General features: G+C 35.3%; 1 protein-coding gene across 1 annotated transcript in view; it reads left to right on the plus strand.

Moving 5' to 3' along the window:
- Positions 1-21814, plus strand: part of UNC13C (unc-13 homolog C) — a 662499-nt gene that overhangs the window by 427994 nt on the left and 212691 nt on the right. The window contains exon 18 of the mRNA XM_063652632.1: positions 12366-12451. Within this exon, the coding sequence (XP_063508702.1) occupies positions 12366-12451 (86 nt within the window). The remainder of the gene's footprint in view (positions 1-12365; positions 12452-21814) is intronic.

A 21814-nucleotide genomic window follows, 5' to 3' on the forward strand; every position in this document is an offset into this window, starting at 1 on the left:
TTGACTATTTACCCCATGCACATCACACAAGTTATTTAGGCTGTCCCTGGCCATCTCCAACTCCTTTGTCATACTGCCAGGTGGTATTTTCATTGTCTTATGCAATGCTGATTTCAAGAGTTAACTTAGAGCTGGGCTCATGCTGGTAGGCCTAGCTATTTGGGAGGATGAGGCAGGTGGGTCTCTTGATCCCAGGAGTTCAAGGCTGAAGTGAGCTATGATCAGACCACTGCACTCCAGCCTGGGTGACAGAGCAAGATCCTGTCTCTGACATAAATAACTAAAAACTTTTAAAAAGTGGAAGCCAGGAGCAGTGGTTCACGCCTGTAATCCCAGCACTTTGGGAACCCGAGGCAGGAGGATTTCTTGAGGCCAGGAGTTTGAGATCAGTACATAGTGAGACCCTGTCTCTACAAAAAAATACAAAAATTAGCCAGGCATTTTGCCACATGCCAGTAGTCCCAGCTATTAGGGAGGCTGAGGTGGAAGGATCTGCTTGAGCCCAGGAGGTAGAGGCTGCAGTGAGCTAAGGCAACACTCTGAGCAACAGCCCGAGCAACAGAGTAAGAACCTGTCTCAAAAAAAAAAAAGTTTACATAGATCCATTCACAATTTTGTTTTTCACGTTAAAATTAAATATATACTTAAATATCTGAGTTCATTAAAATAATGCCTTGAAACAAAGAGAAAGCAAAAAGATGAAAATGGTGATTGGCTTCAAATGGCACTTATGATCAACTTGCTTTATGGTACAAAAGAACCTAAGTACAAAAGGAAAAATTTCTACCACAGCATTAATTCATAAGGATGGCTTGTGATTTACTAGTAGAGTCTTGATTAATAAAATTTATGCTTAGTTGTTCACTACATTCATGATAATAGCAGTTAATTGCACTAAATGCATGTCAAGTATCTTAAGTGCAGAACATACTAACAAAGGCTTAATAAGTTTTATAATGTAAAAACGGCACAACAAACTGTCTCTTAAATTCTAGCTATGACAAAGAAATTTCAGATGCATACATGACAGGCAGTTACAGAGAACCATTGCTTACTTATTTGTAATAATTAACATACTTTTCTTCAAAGACAAACTTTGCATATCAAAATAATACTTCACATTTAATGGATTCTAATTTTATCCGTTGTGACTGATGAATCAGTATTATCAAATTTGGCAGTGGCAGATTATGTTTTCCTCATTTCACTAAGAAATTTGCAAGATAACAAATTGGGTTATTAAACTGTTGTGTCTCATAAGATTCAAGATTTAAAACATTTGTGCTTTGTTAATTAATTGCTGCAAATTAAAAACAGGAGACAGTCACATAATAGAGGAATGGATCAGTTATTTCATGAAACCTCCTCTTCATGATGGTAGATTAAGTTAAGCTATGACTGCATTGAATTTGAAAATGAAGAAGAGGTGGAGCTATACCTTAGAGAATTTAATTTGTGCACAAGAAAACCTCATGAATTCAGACTAGTGTGAGAAGGGCTAATTTAAATATATATGGTACATAGGAATATTTAATGTACCATATTTATGTGTACTTCTTTTAACTTTGAAGTCTGTATGACAATTTCTACAAAGTTACAAAATGGTTGTGGAAAGGTAAACCTCTTTCAGTTTTGCTTCTGTCATAGTTTGGAACTTATTTGTAGTTAATGTATGAATTGTTAGTGTATAGCTCAATACTTCTGAAGTTCATAAAACCATTCAGTCCTGTGAGTACATAAACATTTTCCTCTGCAATCAAGTTTATTGCTATTAACTTTATTAACAAATATTCTCCTACAGACTAAACACCTAGTAAGTACAAATATAAATTTTCATTCACTTTATGTGATTATTTTTATGTTAGAAATCAATGGAATCTAAATAATATTTTCCTGTCTGTCTCATTTATACTTAGAATTTCATCATTATCAGCAGGAAACATTTATTGAGTACTCACTATGTGCCAGTGACTATGCAAAATATTTACATGTAAAATCTCATTTAATCCTCACAGCAGCCCTAGAAACAGTCCCAAGTTACACAATTAATATCATCCCCATTTGACAAGTGAGAAAATTCAGTTTTGAAGAGATTACTCACCGCTCCACTGGGTAAATTAGCTAAGCAGCAGAGGAGAAATGAAATTGCTGTCTTTTGGAATGCATTGCTGTTTAACTTCTATATTATACTGCTATGTATTATGCAGAAGAAATAGTCAAAAATGTGTTAAATTTTGGAAAATAAGCCTCTAGCAAATATGCAAATAGTACAGATTCCTTAGCTAGCCTCCACCAAAAGGCAGAAGTACTCAATTGTGGAATGTCAGAAGAAACAAATTCTGCCTTTTAAATAATGATTTGATACTGGGACTATAGCATAGAAAAAGCATATAAAAAATTTACTGTCAAAGTGAGATTACATATTTACAAGTCTACAAAGGCAAGTTAGACATGGTGAAAAAACACTATTATGGAAATATTATTTTGTGGCCCCTTAAAAATTAGAAACTTAACATGTAGCCATTAGTTACCCAGAAATTGATAAAATCTATGTTGTCGGGAAAATGGAGTGTTTCTCCTTTCATTTCCAGTACCGACTTTCCTCTTTCACGTACTGTATTTTACTCATAATTATTCATTTTTTCTCCCCTATTTCCACAAGGCAGAAAAAAGTAAAGAATTGTTTGGGAAACTGTTAGCTTTGCAAATGTTACTAAGTTATATTCTGGCTGCTAAAATGGTTTAAATAGTATGGAGAGAAAAAATTATATACGTATGTAGGTATTGAGAAGATCGTGTAAATATAATTAATACTGTTAGGTAGTAAAGAGATGCTATATGAGAGAAGTGTAGGGGAGAAAGAATATCTTATCCTTCTACCCTCTGAATCCTCAGCTGTAGTCACTATAACAAGATCCATTAACCAGAGAAGAGCATACAAATTTATTTAACATAAGCTTTATATGACACGGGAGCCTTCAAAGGAAATAAAGACCTGAATAAATGATTAAATTTGAGTATATTTTGTGCTAGGTTTGACGAAAAGTGGAGAATTGAGCGGACATGTATAGAAGCCCCCAGAAAAGTATAAATACAGTAAACTTGGAGAAACAGCAAGGCCTGCTCATTCACATTCCTTTTGACATCCCTGTCTTCAACGATAACAATGCTTCTTTCTTTCCTTTTGGTATAGGAGCAGCACCTCTCACGTAAGGACCTTATTTCCTGCTTCAGCGGAAGATCAGAAAATCCTTTCTAGGTTTTATGTCTTGCTTCAGGGGAAAATCATAAAGTCCTAACTGCATGTACCATTTCTCAGATTCCTTCCACTTGAAATATTCAATTTGCCAAGGTGCCATATTTTGGGGTAGCGTGTCCTGAACCCTGTCAGGAGAAACATTTTATAATGCTAGACAAGATTGGTTACAGAGAAAAAATGTTATTTCCCTTGTTTTCATCAGTTTGGAACTACAAAGCAAACATCAATAACATTGTGCCAGTTAAGTTAAACCTTGTGTCAAGGGTAAAATTATGGAATTTCCACAGTATAAAATCACCAATCCTGTCATTCATTCTTAATATTAAGTGAGCTCAGACCCATTTATAGTCACTATGCACTTCTCTTTGCCCTTATCATTCACAACTATTTAATCATTGCTAATTCTGCCCTGAATACAACAGAACACTTAAAGGGAGGTGATACTTGAGCTGTGCTTTCCAGGGAGAGAGAGAGGTTATTATCTCATAGAAATTAAGAAGAAGAGAGAACAGGAAGGTGGAAAATGATCAGAATATATATAGAACGTCAGGCATGTCAAGAAATAATAAATAATAGGAGTAGCTAGATTATTCATGGTAAGGGTTGGGGAATGAAGATGAAAGAAATGAAAGTTGGGGCCAGATGGTCAGAGCAGGATAGTCATATTAATGAAATGAAACTATTATATGCTAATAAATGTATGACAAGCAATTTATGGTTTCAAAGCAGTAGTTAGAAATATGATAGCCTGTGTTTTTAAAAGGTGAATTAGGTGATAATATAGAAGATGTATCAGAAGAGGGAAAAATAGAGGCAAATACATAAGCTAATAGATTAGTGCAATTATTGAGGCAAATGGAGATAACGACTTGAATTGGGGGTGTGATATTAGGAATAGGGAAGGGAGAGGCAAATTCCATAGGTAGACCAAAGAAAAAATTCCCAGGAGGGTGGAAAGGAGGGGACACTGTGGATTGTGACAAAGGTTGATGACTCTGGTAGCTATCTATATTCATCAGCTAAATAGTATTGCCATTAATTTAACTATGAAATATGTAAGAAAGAGTAAGAAAAGTTTTTCCGAATGTACAAAAAGTACCACAGAGTGGAGGTAAAGTAAAATAAAATACAGGCTTCAGAAGAACTTGTGTAACTGTTAAAGAAAGAAACTTTGCATTCTTTTTATTTTCTATCATGGGATGTCTATTATCTCTATAGGTAATAGCACAAGCAAAATTGAAACTGGTGTATCATAATGTTTTATAATGGAGAAAAACTTCTAAAACTGATCAGAATGAGACCTCAGAACCCAAATATTGTTTTCTGTATAGAAGTAGATCTTAGCAAGAAGTAGATCTTGAGATTTAAATTTAAAGAGGGACTACTACGTAAAATATGAATCCAATAATTTAAACTGTAAATATTTCGAGGAAAAAACCAATAGCCTAATACCAAAAAAAAGAAAGAAAAAGTTAACTGTGAAAACATTTTCGATGCATGGGAATTTTTTTATTGTAAAAGAAAAGAATGGGCTTGGCGCGGTGGCTCACACCTGTAATCCCAGCACTTTGGGAGGCCAAGGTGGGCAGATCACGAGGTTAGGAGATCGAGACCATCCTAGCGAACACGGTGAAACTCCATCTCTACTAAAAATACAAAAAATTATCCGGGCATGGTGGCGGGCACCTGTAGTCCCAACTACTCGGGAGGCTGAGGCAGGACAGTGGCGTGAACCCAGGAGGCGGAGTTGCAGTGAGCCTAGATGGCGCCACTGCACTCCAGCCTGGGTGACAGAGTGGGACTGTCTCAAAAAAAAAAAAAAGAAAAAAGAAAAGAAACATGGGCAAGAGCAAGAACCATAGGCTCTGTTTCTGATTCTGTCTTTGATTTGTTTCATGTTCTAGTATACTTTCCTAATCTCTAATGTTACTGAGTCTAAAATGAACATTATTAAAGTTCCCTTTACATCTCCTCTAAATATCAAACAAACTCATTGAATATTGTTTTTTCTTTATTGGAGAGATCTCAGGGCTTAACTCCTGACCACCAATTTTTAAATTAGAAATAATAACAACTGAATAGGGGCTTTGTGAGAAACAAATTGATATTATTCATCTTTTAAAAGAACTCATGTATATAGTAAAACTCCCATTGATTCTACTTCAAAATTGAGTTTCAAAAATGATATGATTACAAAAATAATCATATTCAGCTTCACAGGCTGTGTGAAGTAGAAAATAAGGGTTCTAATGTTTATGTATCATTTCTGTGAAGTAAATCAGTAAAAATTAAAAGCATGACTCCCCAACCTAAGCTTTACAAATTTTCAGTAGTTTGGTGTGTTTTCTTCCAGCTAATCTTTCACACATATAAACATAGAAATTCATTTAATAATGTTCGCTTCCATAGTGTTTCTTATGAAATATACGATCATATTTTATATGCTAAGCTATGATTTGCTTTATTCACCTAATACTGCCTGAGAGACATCTATTCATGTCAATTTAAATAGATCTGCCTTGGTCATTTCAATAGCTGCATGTTTTTCCATGGTATCATTTAACATCAGGATGATGCAGCCAATGAGGGGACTCCTGGGGCACAGAGAAGAGAAGGGGATAGGGACAACACAGATATTGGTATGGAAAAGAACTGAAGGCCTGTAGAGAGTCATTAGATAACTATGAGAAAATTAACTTCAAAAAAAAGCCTGAATTTTCATCAATTTTTAATTGTTTCCAGTCTGATAAGTAGAAAATTTTTACTCTTATTAAGGTGAACAGCTCCTTTCTTGTGTTTATTAGGCTTTGATTTTTTTTTTATTTCCCTTTCATCTCAGCCAGTTTTTCTTTCATTTTTTCTATAGATTTTTAACATGTTAATAATATTTTATGTTCTTTTTATATTAATAATATTCTCTTTTTGTCTTTTATATAAGCTGTATATATTTTTCCAGTTTGTTGTTTTATTTTAAACAGTGGTTTTTGTTTTGCTTTTTCTTTCCAACTTTTATTTGAGGTTCAGTGGGTACATAGGCAGGTTTGTTACTCAGGTAAATTGTAAGTCATTTGACCCAGCCATCCCTTTACTGGGTATATACCCAAAGGACTATAAGTCATGCTGCTATAAAGACACATGCACACGTATGTTTATTGAGGCACTATTCACAATAGCAAAGACTTGGAACCAACCTAAATGTCCAACAATGATAGACTGGATTAAGAAAATGTGGCACATATACACCATGGAATACTATGCAGCCATAAAAAATGATGAGTTCATGTCCTTTGTAGGGACATGGATGAAATTGGAAATCATCATTCTCAGTAAACTATCACAAGGACAAAAAACCAAACACCGCATGTTCTCACTCATAGGTGGGAATTGAACAATGAGAACACATGGACACAGGAAGGGGAACATCACATTCTGGGGACTGTTGTGGGGTGGAGGGAGGGGGAAGGGATAGCATTAGGAGATATACCTAATGCTAAATGGCGAGTTAATGGGTGCAGCACACCAGCATGGCACATGTATACATATGTAACTAACCTGCACATTGTGCACATGTACCCTAAAACTTAAAGTATAATAATAATAAAAAAAATTGTAAGTCATGGGGGTTTGATATACAAATTATTTCATCACCCAGATGATAAGCATAGTAGCCAATAGGTAGTTTTTAGATCCGTACTCTCCTCCTACCCTCCACCCTCAAGGAGGTCCCAATGTCTTTTGTTCCTTTCTTTGTGTCCATATGCTCTCAATATTTAGCTCCCACTTATAAGTGAGAACATCTGATATTTAATTTGTGTTCCTGAGTTAATTCACTTACGATAATGACCTCCAATTCCATCCATGTTGCTGCAAAGGACATGATTTTATTCTTTTTTATACCTGTGTAGTATCCTATGGTACAAATGTGCCACCTTTTCTTTATCCAGTCCACTGTGTGTGGGCTTCTAGGTTGAATTCTATGTCTTTGTTATTATGAATAGTGCTGTGATGACCATACAAGTGCATGTGTCTTTTTGGTAGAAAGATTTGTTTTGGTTATATGCCCAGTAAAGAGACTGCTGAGTCAAATGGTAGTTGTATTTTAAGTTCTTTGAGAAATCTCCAAACTGTTTTCCACAGTGGCTGAATTAATTTACATTCCCACCAGCAGCATATAATCGTTCCCTTTTCTCTGCAACCTCACCAGCATCTGTTACGTTTTTACTTTTCAATGATTGCCATTCTGACCAATGTGAGATAATATCTCATGGTGGTTTTGATCTGCATTTCTGTAATGTCAAGAATTTTTTCACACGCTTGTTGGCCATGTGTTTGTCTTCTTTTGAGAAGTCTCTGCTCGTGTTCTTTGTTCATTTTTAATGGGGTTGCCTGTTGTTTCTGCACGTTGACTTGTTTAAGTTTCTTACATATTCTGGATATTACCTTTGCCAGATGTATAGTTTGCAAGTATTTTCTCCCATTCTGAAGGTTGTCCCTTTACTCTGTTGATAGTTTCTTTTGCTGTGCAGAAGCTCTTTAGTTTAATTAAATCCCACTTGTCAATTTTTCTTTTCGTTGCAATTGCTTTTGGGGTCATGATAAAATCTTTGCCAGGGCCTACGTCCAGAAAGGCATTTTCTAGGTGTTCTTCTGGGTTTTTATAGTTTTCAGTTTTACATTAAGTCTTTAATTCATCTTGAGTTGATTTTTGTATATGGTGAAAAATATCCAGTTTCAATCTTCTGCACATGACTAGCCAGTTATCCCAGCATCATTTATTAAATGGGGAGTCATTTCCCCATTGCTTTTGTCAGCTTTGTGAAAGATCAGATGGTTGTAGGTGTGTGGTCTTATTTCTGGGCTCTCTATTCTGTTCTATTGTTCTATGTGTCTTTCTTGGTGCCGGTATCATGCTGTTATGCTTACTGTAGCCTTGTAGTATAATTTGAAGTTAGGTAGCGTGATATCTTTGGCTTGGTTCTTTTTTCTTAAGATTATTTTGTATGTTTGGGTTCTTTCTTGGTTCCATATGAATTTAGAATTTTTTTTCTAATTCTATAAAAATGTCATTTGCCAAACTGCTTTCCAAAACAACTATAGCATTTTGCATTCTCAAAAGCAATGTGTCAGAGTTCCAGCTCCTCTGCACGCTTGCATCTTTGCTAGCCCTTAATATTGGTGGGCTTTTGCCTTTGGTTTTTTTTAAGCTATTCTAATAGACATGTAGTATCACATCATAATTTTATTGGCAAGTATCTAATGACTAATAATGTTGAGCCTATTTGCATATGTTTATTTCCCATCTAATTTTTTTCTCTGCTGAAGTGTCATTCAAATCATTTGCCCATTTTTAATTGGGTAATGTTTTTTCTCTATTATTGAGATTTTAGTGTAATGTAGACATCCTGGATATAAGTCCTTTATCAGTCACGTTTTGCAAATTTTTTTCTCCCTGTCTGTGGCTTATCTTTCTGTTTTCTCAACAGTGTCTTTTGAAGATCAGATTTTAATTCATGAAGTTCAATTTATCAATATTTTATTTGATGGGTTTACACCTTTGTGTTACATCTAGACAATTTTTGCCTAATATAAGGTCATAAGGATTTTCTACTATGTTTTCTTTCAGAAGTTTTATAGTTTTAGGTTTGGCATTTTGGTCTGTGGTCCTTTTTGAGTTAAATGTTTAATTTGTTGCAAGGTATGAGTCAAGATTTTTTCTTTTTTGCATGTGGATATTCAAGTATTTTAGCATCTCTTGTTGAAAAGACTGTCCTTTCTTCACTGACTTACTGTTACACATTGTTGAAAATTAGCCACTCTTGTATTTGAAGACATTCTGTATGCATTATTATATTTTCATAGAAAGCTGCAAATACAAGTAATGTTTGTTCTTTACTTTAAGAAAAAAACATTTTTTCCTCTTCTAGTGCTTTTACTTTGCTATGTCAATTTTAGAATCAGTTTGTTAATTTCCACAAGAAATTCTGCTAGAATTTTGATTGAGATTGCATTGAATCTATGAATCAATTTGAGAAAAGATAAAATTCTAACATTATTGAGTATATCAGTCTATAAATACAATATATTGATTTAGGCCTTATTTAATTTCTTTTTTCAGTACTTTATGTTTTTCTTCATATAAATCTTGTACATATTATCTTAGATTTATAACTAAGTATTTAATAACTTGTGATGATGCATTAGTCCATTTTGACACTGCCATAAGGTGCACGCCTATAATCCCAGCTACTTGGGAGGCTGAGGCAGGAGAACCTCCACCCAGGAGGTGGAGGTTGCAGTGAGCCAAGATCGCACCACCGCACTCCTGCCTGGGTGACAGAGTGAGACTTCATCTAAAAAAAAAAAAAAAATGCCCGAGACTGAGTAATTTATAAAGGAAAGTGGTTTAATTGACTCACAGTTCCGCATAGTGAGGGAGGCCTCAGGAAACATAATCATGGTTGAAGGCTGAGGGGAAGCAAGCAGCTTCTTCACAAGGCAGGAGGAGAGAGACAAGAGCACAGGAGGGAACCGCCAAACACTTTTAAAACCATCAGATCTCATGAGTACTCACTCACTATAAGAGAACAGCATGGAGGAAACTGCCTCCATGGGGATTACGGATCCCTCCCTCAACATGTAGGGATTACAGTTTGAGATGGGATTTGGGTGGGAACAGAGAGCAAAACCATATCAGATGCTATTATAAATGATACTGTTATTTTAATTTCAATTTCCAATAATTCATTGGTAGTATACCGAAATACATGATTTTATATTCTGTGACCTTATATTTTGTAGCTTCTTAGTTTTTTAGACATTTTCTAGGCAGACGATTTTTAGTATGCCATTTTTTATGTAGAAAACCATGTTGTCTATAAAGAGTTTTATTTCTTCCTTTGCTATCTATATGCCTCCTTTGTATTTCTCTTGCATTTTAACAGAACTTAGGAATCCCAGTACAATGTTATGTAGAAATACTGAGAGTCAACATCATTGCCTTCATCCTTAAGTATCAAGTGTGAGACTTAACCATAATTTTAGCAATAGGGTTTTGTAGATTCTCTTTATGAGGTTAAAAAAGTTCACATTAATAACTATCTTTCAGAGGGATTTTAAATCATGAATGAATGTTGAAGTTTGTCAAATACCTTTTCAGCATCTATTGAGATGATCATAAAATTTTTCTTCCATAGTCTAACAATACAGTAAATTATGTTGATTCATTTTTGAAGGTTGAATTAACGTTGTATTTTTGGGATAAACCTCTTGATCATAATGTATTATTCATTTTATATATTGTGAGAATAAATTTGGTATTTTTTGTTGAAGATTTTTACATCTATGTTTATAAGAGATATTCTTTAGTTTTTTGTGTGTTTTAGTTTTTAGTTTTAGTTCTTTAGTTCTTTGTTTCTTGTATATTGTACTGTAAAGTTAATATAATCTTATTCTTGATTCAAATAAATTAAAATAACTAAGCAATTTTGCCTTTTTATAAGCATAAAACACTCATTATATCACTTATAATTTTGATGCTGCATATTAATTACATAAAATCTAATATACTACAAAATGTGTGATGCTAGTATTTATGCTCAAATGAAACCTTTTGAAATAAATTGTTTGCCTAGGGTTATTTTTATATCAATAAAGTAAAATTTAATATTGAAAACTATATGTATTCAGATTATATTAAATTTTTTGGAAAAGTTCTGAACTTAAATACTTCATAAATGTAAAGCTTCTGATTTAAGTTTTAAAATCGAATGCCTTATTAGACAAATTGATAAAATTGGCAGTCAGTAAGGGAAACTGATGCAACACACTCTAATTTTGATGGAAATATGGGCTAGAGTAGTTCTGTATGTGTCAATAGTCTTTTCTTATTTGAGGTTGTCTTGAGGTCATATTTCCTTATGTAACACTTTCCATACAGGATTATACTCTTTTTTTATTCGAACTCCCAAATGTGGATGAATGTGAGAGCTAGCTCTGTTCTTTGATATAAATATTTTTATTCATGTGTGCAAGTCTGTATATATATAGAGAGAAAATACTTCTAGTCTTACATTCTGGCATAAAGTGAGTGTTTACATTGTAATAAAAAGACTCGGTCATCATATTCATTGGGCTCATATTATTAGGAGCCTTATCATGAGACTGAAAACACATGCAAACAAAATTAATTTTTAGAAGCAGTCAGAATCTTGTTTTTAACCTAAGCTTGTTTAGTCTAAAACACAGACCTGCCTGGAAGTTCTGGAGTATAGATTAGTGGGTGTGTCCACCAGGAGCCATTTTGCCAGAGGGAGTGAGGAATCTTTGTTCAAATAATTCACATGAAGACAATAGATAATAGAAAAAATAGAAGTACTTAAGTGTGCTTCAAAGAAAATGGCTGAAGGACATATATGAGGTGTGATTTTTTAGTGTAATATGGTGTTTGCTATTCAGCTTCATCTGATCTATCCTCAAAAATGAGACATAAAAAGATGGAGTCAGCCAGGTATGGTGGCTTATGCCTGTAATCTCAGCCCTCTGGGAGGCCAAGGCGGGTGGATCACCTGAGGTCAGGAGCTCCAGACTAGCCTGAACCAACACGGTGAAACCATGTCTCTACTAAATACAAAAAATTAGCTGGGCATGGTGGCACATGCCTGTAATCCCAGCTACTTGGGAGGCTGAGGCAGGAGAATTGCTTGAACCTGGGAGGCAGAGATTGCAGTGAGCCAAAATGGCACCATTGCACTCCAGCCTGGGCGAAGAGTAAGATTCCATCTCAAAAAAAAAGAAGATAGAGGCTTCAATAAAACCGAAGGAGCTCTTGAGACACAAACACTCATCACAAGACATCCACAGGGAGCCCCAGGCACCATTACTTTGGCACTGATGTAATGTCTCTTTTCTTACCATCCAATAACTTTTTAACATCAAACTCTAGTGTGTAACATTTTTTTTTTACTTACGAAAGTTCATAAAGAGAAATGTCATAAATAAAAGTATTTATGAACTATGTAATAACTACTGTGGTATATATGTAAAATGCTGTATTTTGGTTTTTAGGCATGCTATTCTTCATACACTAAAACAATGTGTTTGGCTTTAGGTTTCCTCAAGAGCTGAACATGGGAAAAATAAGTGCCGAAATTATGTGGACTCTTTTTGCTCTGGATATGAAATATGCATTAGAAGGTAATTATAATTATTTATACTTATTCAAATACATGTTAGAGTTAAATGGTGATATTGTGTTCTTGGCTTTAAATGTTAAGAATTGAAACATTAAAACACTAATTATTGTGATCAGTTTAGTTCTAAAACTTATTTCCATATGGTAGAAAGATAAGGTCCCAAAGTACTCAAAAAGCCCTAAAGAAGTATATACATTTTTAATTATATGGTCTAAGTTCTTGGATCATGGGAGTATTTCACTGATAGGATTATGCTCATATGCAAGAATACTTTATGGTAGTTCATCTACCAAAGCAGGCCATATTGAGGGAGTGGATGAGTTGTTTAGTCCAGATATTTGTCTACGTGGACTTGGAAATAGTATCCACGGGGAGGCGGGTCAAAATCCTACCAAGTTTACACAAGAACAATGGCAGAGGTCTTCACCCGAAACTCCACTCTGAATAAGTACAAATCATTCAGTGTAGAAAAAGAGAAATACAGCTCTAAGTTAAACAATTCTATAAATATTCTTTGCGTACCCACATTGTGTTTACAGTTAGAGATAGAACCATAGACCCGGTTACTATCCTCTAGAAACTAACAACCTAGTAGAAAAATTTCTTTGTACTTATTCAGTAAATATATATTGAGCCCATAGATACTAAATGACCATTGGTGCACTGGATGTAGGGGATTCAACAGTGAACAAGATAGCCCTGGTCCCCAGACTCATCAAGATTATAGAGGAGGACTACAAGAATGCAAACAGCTGCAATGTGGAGTGGTGAGGACTTATGATGACAGAGTATCTGGAGAAGCACCTACATCAGACCTGGGGCTAGGGGACAAGGCAGGCTTACTATGAGAACTTCCTCTAAGAAAATGTAACTTTGATAAAGACCTAAAGGATAGGTAGGAGTAAGAAGAGCTTTTGGTAGGACAGAGCACTAGCAATTAGAGAAAGCACAAGGTGCATTTGAGAAGAGAGAACTCAGTGGGCCCAATGAGAAAGAAAGAGGTAGCAAGAAGTAAGACAGGAGAAATTAGCAGGGACCAGCAGACAGGGCCTTGTGGGCCATCGTGAGGAGTTTGACTCTGTGCTGAGAGAAACAAAGTCCTGTAAAGTATTTTCAGCAGGTGCATGTCTAACTTAGATTTGCAACTTAGAAAAATCATTTTGATTACAATATGGAAAATAGGTTGCAAGAGTAAGACAGGTTTTACAGAGTTCGTGTTTATCATGCTACTGTTTAATAGCTTTCCGGTACCGGTTGCAGAGGGAACATTCAGTTTTTCTTATTTGGAAAGAAAAGGTACTCAATAGATCATAATATCTAGTTTTCTGATAAAGTCAGGCTCTCCCACTCACAAATAGAGAGGTTTATCTAATCTTTAAAATCACACCAGAACTGCTCAGAGGTACAGTTCCTTACTTTGCAATGAGGTGTTTCTTCTACAGTTTATTAATGACCCAGCCCTTCCTACCTCTTCCATCTTTGTCTCCTACTAACCACATCCTTTTACATCTCTCTGCTTTCACTGTCTCTTTGGGACCCCAAAATTCTCTTAAATCAGACAGGAACTACCAGTCCACTCAGCAAATAACTTTTTTTCAGGTAGCATTCACTACCCTAGGCCTATACTCTGCATCCCCCCACCCTCCTTGAAAGTCTATCAGGCATCTGAAAATTTTTAGGATCGATATAGATTCTTAATCTCCTCTGTCAGAACTGACTCTTCCCTGCTGTTCCCTATAGCAGTTATTGGTACCGCCATTTATGCAGTTACTTAAGCACTTATGGGTTATCATTGATTCCTTTATTGTCTTCACTACAATAAAAGTTTATTCCTGCATGAGGGATTTTTTGGCCAGCTGCTCTGATGCCTGGATTTTTCTTCCCACCAATCTTCATAAGCAGCCATGTAGGGCTCAGCTACCGACACCTCCTCAGAGAAGATTTCCCTCACCGCATTATCTGTAGTAGCTCCCAGGAATATTTTAATCTGCTGCATAACAACTAATTTTATTTGTTTCTTTGTTGATTTGATTATTTCTTATGTGTCTTTTTTACCACAATGTAATTTTTTTGTCTATGACTTTTACCAACATATCTACATCACCTATAATGATGTTTAGAAAATAGAAGCTACTCAATAACTACTTGTTGAACAAATAAATTACCAACTTTACCAGGTAATCCCAACTCAATGGATTAGTGGAAAGGGTAGTAGAGGAGACATCAATTTGTGACTGTCTTTTGCTGTGTGACCTTGGGAACATTCCAAGAGCTCAACACCTTTGTGTTTCACTGTTCTCCCCTTTTGTTTGAGTAGAACAAAACTCAGTGCATTTTCAAACATTTATTGCCTTTTGTATCATAATGTATAAGCCAAATGTTATAGAAAGTTGATAATTAACTTTACCATTTAAGTTTTAGAGTAAATGTAAAATTTACTCTAAATCTACGTCTTAGAGTAAATTCAACTGGGGACTTAGGTACAATTCTGCATAACTGTATTTTCCATATGTAACTATGATTCAGCATACTTCATATATATTTTGAAGATTAAAATGTTTTAATGCTTTTTAGTAGAATAGATGGTCTTACTAGTGACATTTTCAATTATATGAGATTAGAGCTTTTTGAAAAACAGAACTATGTTAACCATGTGTCAGTCCTTAACACAAGCCTGGCATGTAGTAGTTGCTCAATAAATAATGGTTGCATGAAAATCTAAGGTGCACTAAAGCAGTGTGTAAATGAATATATATGTGTAGATTAGCGACATAATTCAGAATTATTTTCATTTATATTAGAGCCAGGCAGTTGTACATTGTTAAAATTTCCTATATGTTTTATGTATGTTTGTTTGTTTGAGATGGAGTCTAGCTCTGTCACCAGGCTGGAGCACAGTGATGTGATCTTGGCTCACTGCAACCTCCGACTCCCTGATTCAAGCCCTTCTGCTGCCTCAACGTCCCAAGTAGCTGTTTTCTAGTCCCTTCTATATTGAAGTACATTGTTCATCATTTTAATTGTCCATATTGATATTTGCACAACAGAATAGTAAAGCTTTAGCTCATCAGAATGCCTTTTAGCTTCAGTCCTTACCCAAAGGCTTTCTAATATATAACAATCTATTTTACATTAGCAAACACAGCCCACAGAACATATGGCAAAATGCTGCTTTTATGAGATAAAACCACATTTTAGCCATCAAGAAGATTTCACAGACTGGTTAATAAAAGTCGGCTGTCAGGCTGTCTAATACAAAGTCGAAAAATATTCCATTAAATCCCCTATGTAGTTTCAGTGGGGAAATGGAGATCAGGGAGAACAGACGTTGAGAAGCAGGGCAAGACCAAGATGGACAGATGTGTTTCAGGCTTACCTTCCTCTGCTTGTTCTGCATGTTTCTTCCCACACCCTGTCTGCCCTGCCCCTTCTTTATCCCTATCTTATGAGCACCTGGTGCACTCAGGGCTTTCCAGGAGATTAAACACACTAAAGCACTTGGGGCATCCTGGTTATCCCTTCCAAAAGATCTGAAATCACAAAAAGGAAATAAACACATTATAATTAAAAACTGGGATGGTTGGGGGGTTGGCAAATATATCCTGCATACACTGATGAGCTGGAAGTGGCTATGTGGGAATAAACATAAAAGACAACAAAATGGGAGCAAGAAATGAAGCTAATTAGCATCTGCTTTTCACCTCTAAACACGTATCTCAGAAATTTAGGAGATTCTTGCCTCCTTTCATCTTTACATTGAAGGAAAGCATCAGTGTCAATACCATTGACCTAAACTTGGAAGCACAGATCCTGTTTCACACTTACAGTAAGTGCATTTCACAGTTTCCTCCACTGGCAGTTCCTTTCCAACCCGCACACTCCCGCCTCCCTTGCAATTAGGTTGAAACTACTTACTTGTTTTATATATCTGGAGTAGACAGAGAAGGCAAGCTCTGTATAATTAATCTAGAAACATGCTGACTAAAATATTTGGTTTCTAAGTAACAGAAGAAAAATAGACATCTAAGACTGTTTGTAATGCTATTATTTAGGTACACCTTTGACCATCTACTAAATCACTTTGTTATCTATTTCAGTAAAAGATAATTAAAATATGTTTACCTGAGTAATATACCGTGCTTTTTTGGTAGAGATGAATACATCAGAGTAGGTGTGTAATTAACTGGTCAGCCACTTTCTCTGGTCCAACTTAAAAAGTAATCAAATGGTAAGAACAGGGCTGAACTAACTTCTCAGGCTATGAATGTGGTCCCACTTGCAGTATAGGCAAATCTATTTGTTGAACACACAGCTGGGTGTTCTGATACTATTAGAAGTTCAATGGCTAATAATTTCAATAACTTTTAAGTCTGTCTTTCTATTATACAGTGGTAAACTTTAGCAGAATCTCATGTTAATGGAAATGAGTTTCCAAAAGCCCACTGAGCTGGTATTAGAATCAGGATATGGAGCCTTACCTGTTTAGATATTTTTAATTAGTAGATGGTCACTATATAAATAGAACATAAGGCCTTGATGAGTATTTTATCCCTGCCTGAACTCAAACTCTAAGATTCTAGTTTTATCTCATATAATTCTGCCTCTTTGGTTTTGAAATAAGGAACAACAGTGGACACTGACATTCAAGGATTTAGTTAAGTTACCTGGTCATTTGTGCTCCTGGAAAACACTGAGCTTTCTCACATTTTTCCTTTCAGATGGTATTAGAATTTAAATTTCTTGTTAACTCAATTCAGAGTCTGTGTTGTCATGAATACAGCTGGTCTCTCACTGTTGAGCTTGGTACTCACTCAAGTATGATAACTTTTTTTCTTTCTCTCATGTGAGGCCTCAGGAGACTAAAAGCCTGAGACTGGGTGATCTTTCTCTCTCCCTCGTACAACATACCCACTTTCTAGTTAATTGTTTTAGTAGCTAATTATTTTTGGTGTACTTAAGGAGTCAGAAAAGAATAAGATGAACAGATCCCCTGCAGTAGCACCAAAATAGTAAAAGAGAAACTCTCAGCTTGGATACCTAAAAAATATAAGGTTTGGGGTTAGTGTATCAGTTACCTATTATGATATAATGAATTATCCCAAAATATAGTGGCTGGCAGCATACATAAGTAGCTGCTGTTGTTGAAGAACTGATGGGCTGGGGGATTGCTTTCCTAGGTGACATACTTACATGGCTGTTGAGTAGTTGGGGGCTGTCAGCAGGAGACCTCAGTTGTTCTCAGCATGGACCTCTCCACAAACTCCTTGACCATCTCCAAGATACAGCTGCTAGCTTTTCCCAAAGTGGGCAATGCAAGAGAAAAGGCAGAAGCTGCCATCTTTATTATCTATACTGTGAAGCCACACTCAGTCACTTCTACAATATCTCGTTGGTCGCACAGTTCAGCTTGTTCAGTGTGGGAGAGAGTACACGAGGATATGAACTCTAAGAGTCAAGGATCACAGGTGTCATCTTGAAGGCTGGCTAGCACAATTAGTATTTGCCTTTCTGATCATTTCTGTATAATATTAGCATATTATTATTTTAGGTCAGGTTTTTGTTTGTGATGATTTTAAACAAAAATAATAGTCAATGTGGATAAAACCATTTTTTTCCCTTCGGCTTCATTTCCCTCAGCCCTTCCCATAACAACAGGAAAATGAGGTGAGCAAGAAATGACTCTTGAAATTTTATAAAAATAAATTATTGTCTAAGATGCTAAAGCTCTTGTTAGCCCTCTCTAGTTTTCCTTGCCAAGCTCCTCTGGGAAGGGAATTCTGGTTGACTGAAAAGAAATTAACCAGACACTTTCAGGAAAGACATTCATTCATCTACTGTGCTCTCTTCATTTCAGAACAGGGGTTTTCGACACTGACTATACATTAGAATCACCAGGGGTAGAGCCTTGGCCTTCTGAAACATGCCCAGATTTTTAATCTTATTTAGCAATTGCCTATTTAGCACTTGCTAGGTACTGGTTTAAATGATTTATGAATATTAACTTATTTGATTCCCACAACAAGCCTATGAAATAAATGCTATCATTATCCCCCTTTTAGAGACATTATTTTGCCTGAAATTACCTTGCAATTTAATGGAAGAGCCAAGATTCCTGGTGGTTCTAGTATGTATTCATACTAGATTGGTGTATTCATGATTGAGTACCATTATTCATAATGTTAATTACATTTTGGTGGCCTTCTTGGAGAATCTAATAAAACATGTAGACCGTATTACTAGAAAAATGCTAAATAGCCTATACATCAAAACTCTGTATATATTCTCTCAAAGATATGTATACAAATGCCCTATAGCCCAATCACTGACTTCTTCCAAGGATCCATGAACCCCAGGTTCAAAACTTTTGCTTGCTAGAGCAGTGATTATCCCTGGACCAGCAGCATCAGCTAGGCAGTTGGTGGAAATGCAAATTCTTGGGCCCCACCCCACATCTACCTAATCAGACATCCTGGGAATAGGGCCCAGCAATTCCTGTTTTGACAAAACTTCCAGTTGCACCTAATGTGCACCAAAGTTGAGAACCACTGCTCTGGAAAACCGCTGTGTGGAAGCAAGTGATTTAACTAGCAAATGAACCCATTTCATGGTTCTTATAGACATCTCATTGTTCTTGGCTCATCCTTATGCAAGTGGAAACTATCTTCTGTTAAAACTTGGTTTATTTGATAAAAATGATCACCAAAGGAAAATTACTCACAAATATTCATTTAATTTTTCATTAATACACACACTTATATATTATGTATTCAAGGAATTCCCAGAATGCTTGCTCTGTGCCAGGCATTATGCTAGCAAAGCTCAATGCAACACAACAGGAATGATCCCTGCCTTGAGAAACTTTTACTTTACAATAAGCAAATAATTACACAAATAAACATATAAGATTTAATAAGTGATATGGATGAAAAGCATGTCCATTAGACATCTCTAACTTAAATGTTTAAAGTAAACCTAGAAGTACAACCTTCTCACCCAAATCCTGTTCCTCTCTCGGTCTTTTTTTATTACAGCAAAATATGGTACCATTTGTGGATTATCAGACATTATCTTTGATTCCTTATTTCTGTTACTCTACCACCATCTCCAGACACTTGACATAGACAAATCCATAAATACTTACCTGTTCTACCTCCAAAGCATATTTGGCTCTCACACTTCTCTCCATCTCTACTACTTCCAACTAGTTATAGCTACAGGCCCCCTTCACTCTGATACCTATCATAACCCTCTAAGTAGTTTGCACATTTCCACTCTTGCTTTCTTATGATCCATTAGCTCATAACATTCAGATTGACTTTCATACACTTAGATTACATCAAGACATTCCCTGGTATATAAAAGTTTCCAAAGGCTTCCTCTTTCAATTGACCAAACTCCATTATTTTTACTATGGCTTATAATGTAGCATGTAGTCTGGGCTCTACCCGTCTTTCCAACTTTACCTCATTCACTTTCCTCTCACTCAAATGTAGCCATGCTGTCCTCATGACTCTTCCTTAACTGAGCCAAATGTGTTCCCACACCAGGGCATTCATATTTGCTTGCTTTTCTGCCTAAGAAGCTGTTTCCCTTCTCTTCATAGAGGGCTTCTTTCCATTCTTCAAGTCTCATTTCATGGTCACCTTCCTTCACAACCCTACCCTGACCAGCCCATCCCTCACAACACTCCCACACATCTCCAACTCTTTTTTCTCCCCAAAACACTTATTATATCGAATCATATTATTTAGCCTGGTTATTTGTTCACTTCTTTACTACTTTTTTTCTGTTTTTGATGCCTTTTCCTTTTTTCTGTTTGTACATGTTTTGGTCACAACCCAAAGCGAAAAGAAAATATACTTTTACAGCAATATAGTACACACACACACACACACACACACACACACACACACACACACAACCAAAACAAAAACTTCATGAAACATAAACATCATGATAAAGCTAACAAACTCTGAAATTGTATTTCTTCATAGCTGTGTGTGTACTTTATATATATCTGTATATACATGAAGATATTACATGTTTATAATATATAGCATACATATATGACATATTGCATATAATTTATGTATATATGTTTAAATTCTGGTCATAACCCTCTAAATTGATGTTATGGCCCACTGATGGGTTGAAGCTAGCAGTTTAACAACACTGATCTTAAAAATAAGCTTCATAGAGTATGAAACTTTGTAATTTCATTTAAAATTGAATACTCCTATTCAAAAAATAATAATTGAATATTTAAAAAATATATTATGCCACCTTAAATCTCACAAAATATATATTTTAGATATATTCAGATATATTTCTATGTTGATAAATTTGCCAATATAATACAGCATATAGATAATTTCCCCAGCAATATTTGGAATTTAACACAATTTGGGGCCTGTTTTTGTGTACCTAGCTCTTTATTTCTAAGTATACATAAAGAAAATGTTATATTTATGCATAAAAATGTTTTCTCTGCAAACAAATTAAGATATTCGTGGTGAATGATCACATCTCTTGGGCAAGGTATTTGAATGGAGCATTTGAATATAAAAATCTATAGAAAGCCATTATTGCCTGAAGGAAAAATGTAGTAAGAGTTCAATCAAGAAAATAAAGTTGGTATTGGCTGAAAACAAGGGAACAGAGCTAACTGCATTTTGCATATGTCATTATCATAACATGGTAGATTTTCACTTATGTGAAAATTATATATTTAACTTTATATTTTTTCTATCATTTTCCCGCTATTAGTGTTTCAGCCATGTACCATCTGGGAAGAGATAGGAGAAAAAAGAAAAGAGAAAGTGATGAAAACTTGCTTAGATTTTTCTTCCTTATTAGTGGTTTTTAGAATTTTTTTAGAGAAATAATAAATTGAAAGCAATTGTTAAAATTAGTTTAGAAAAATTCATTTTAAAAAGGAAACAGAAATATTTACATGTCATGGCCTTAGATGCTCATTGCTGCCTTGCTACCTATGGTGGATAATAAAGAAGATAAAATTGTTTAGGAACAAATGAATATTATCTAAACTACTTGAACTTGAATTGTGGAACTTGTAAATTTGGCTGTCTCCTCATTAAATCAAATGAATCACAAGCCCAACGATGCATGTAGATATGTAGATATAACCAATGAAAAAAGAAAATAGCTGTGACTATTTTTGTAATATTTTGGTCAAAAAATCTGTGACTTTGTTTGGAGACTGCTAATACTCAGCCAGTGAAAATGTTTTGGCAACAAAAGAAACTTGGGAAGGAGGTAGCAGTTGGCATGAAATCAGCTTTCTAGAAACTTTCTCCTGATGAGAAGCTTAGGAAACCATGTTTTTTGTTTTGTTTTTATTTGG

Source organism: Pongo pygmaeus, chromosome 16, assembly GCF_028885625.2.
Source record: "Pongo pygmaeus isolate AG05252 chromosome 16, NHGRI_mPonPyg2-v2.0_pri, whole genome shotgun sequence".
NCBI classification, from domain to species: Eukaryota; Metazoa; Chordata; class Mammalia; order Primates; family Hominidae; genus Pongo; species Pongo pygmaeus.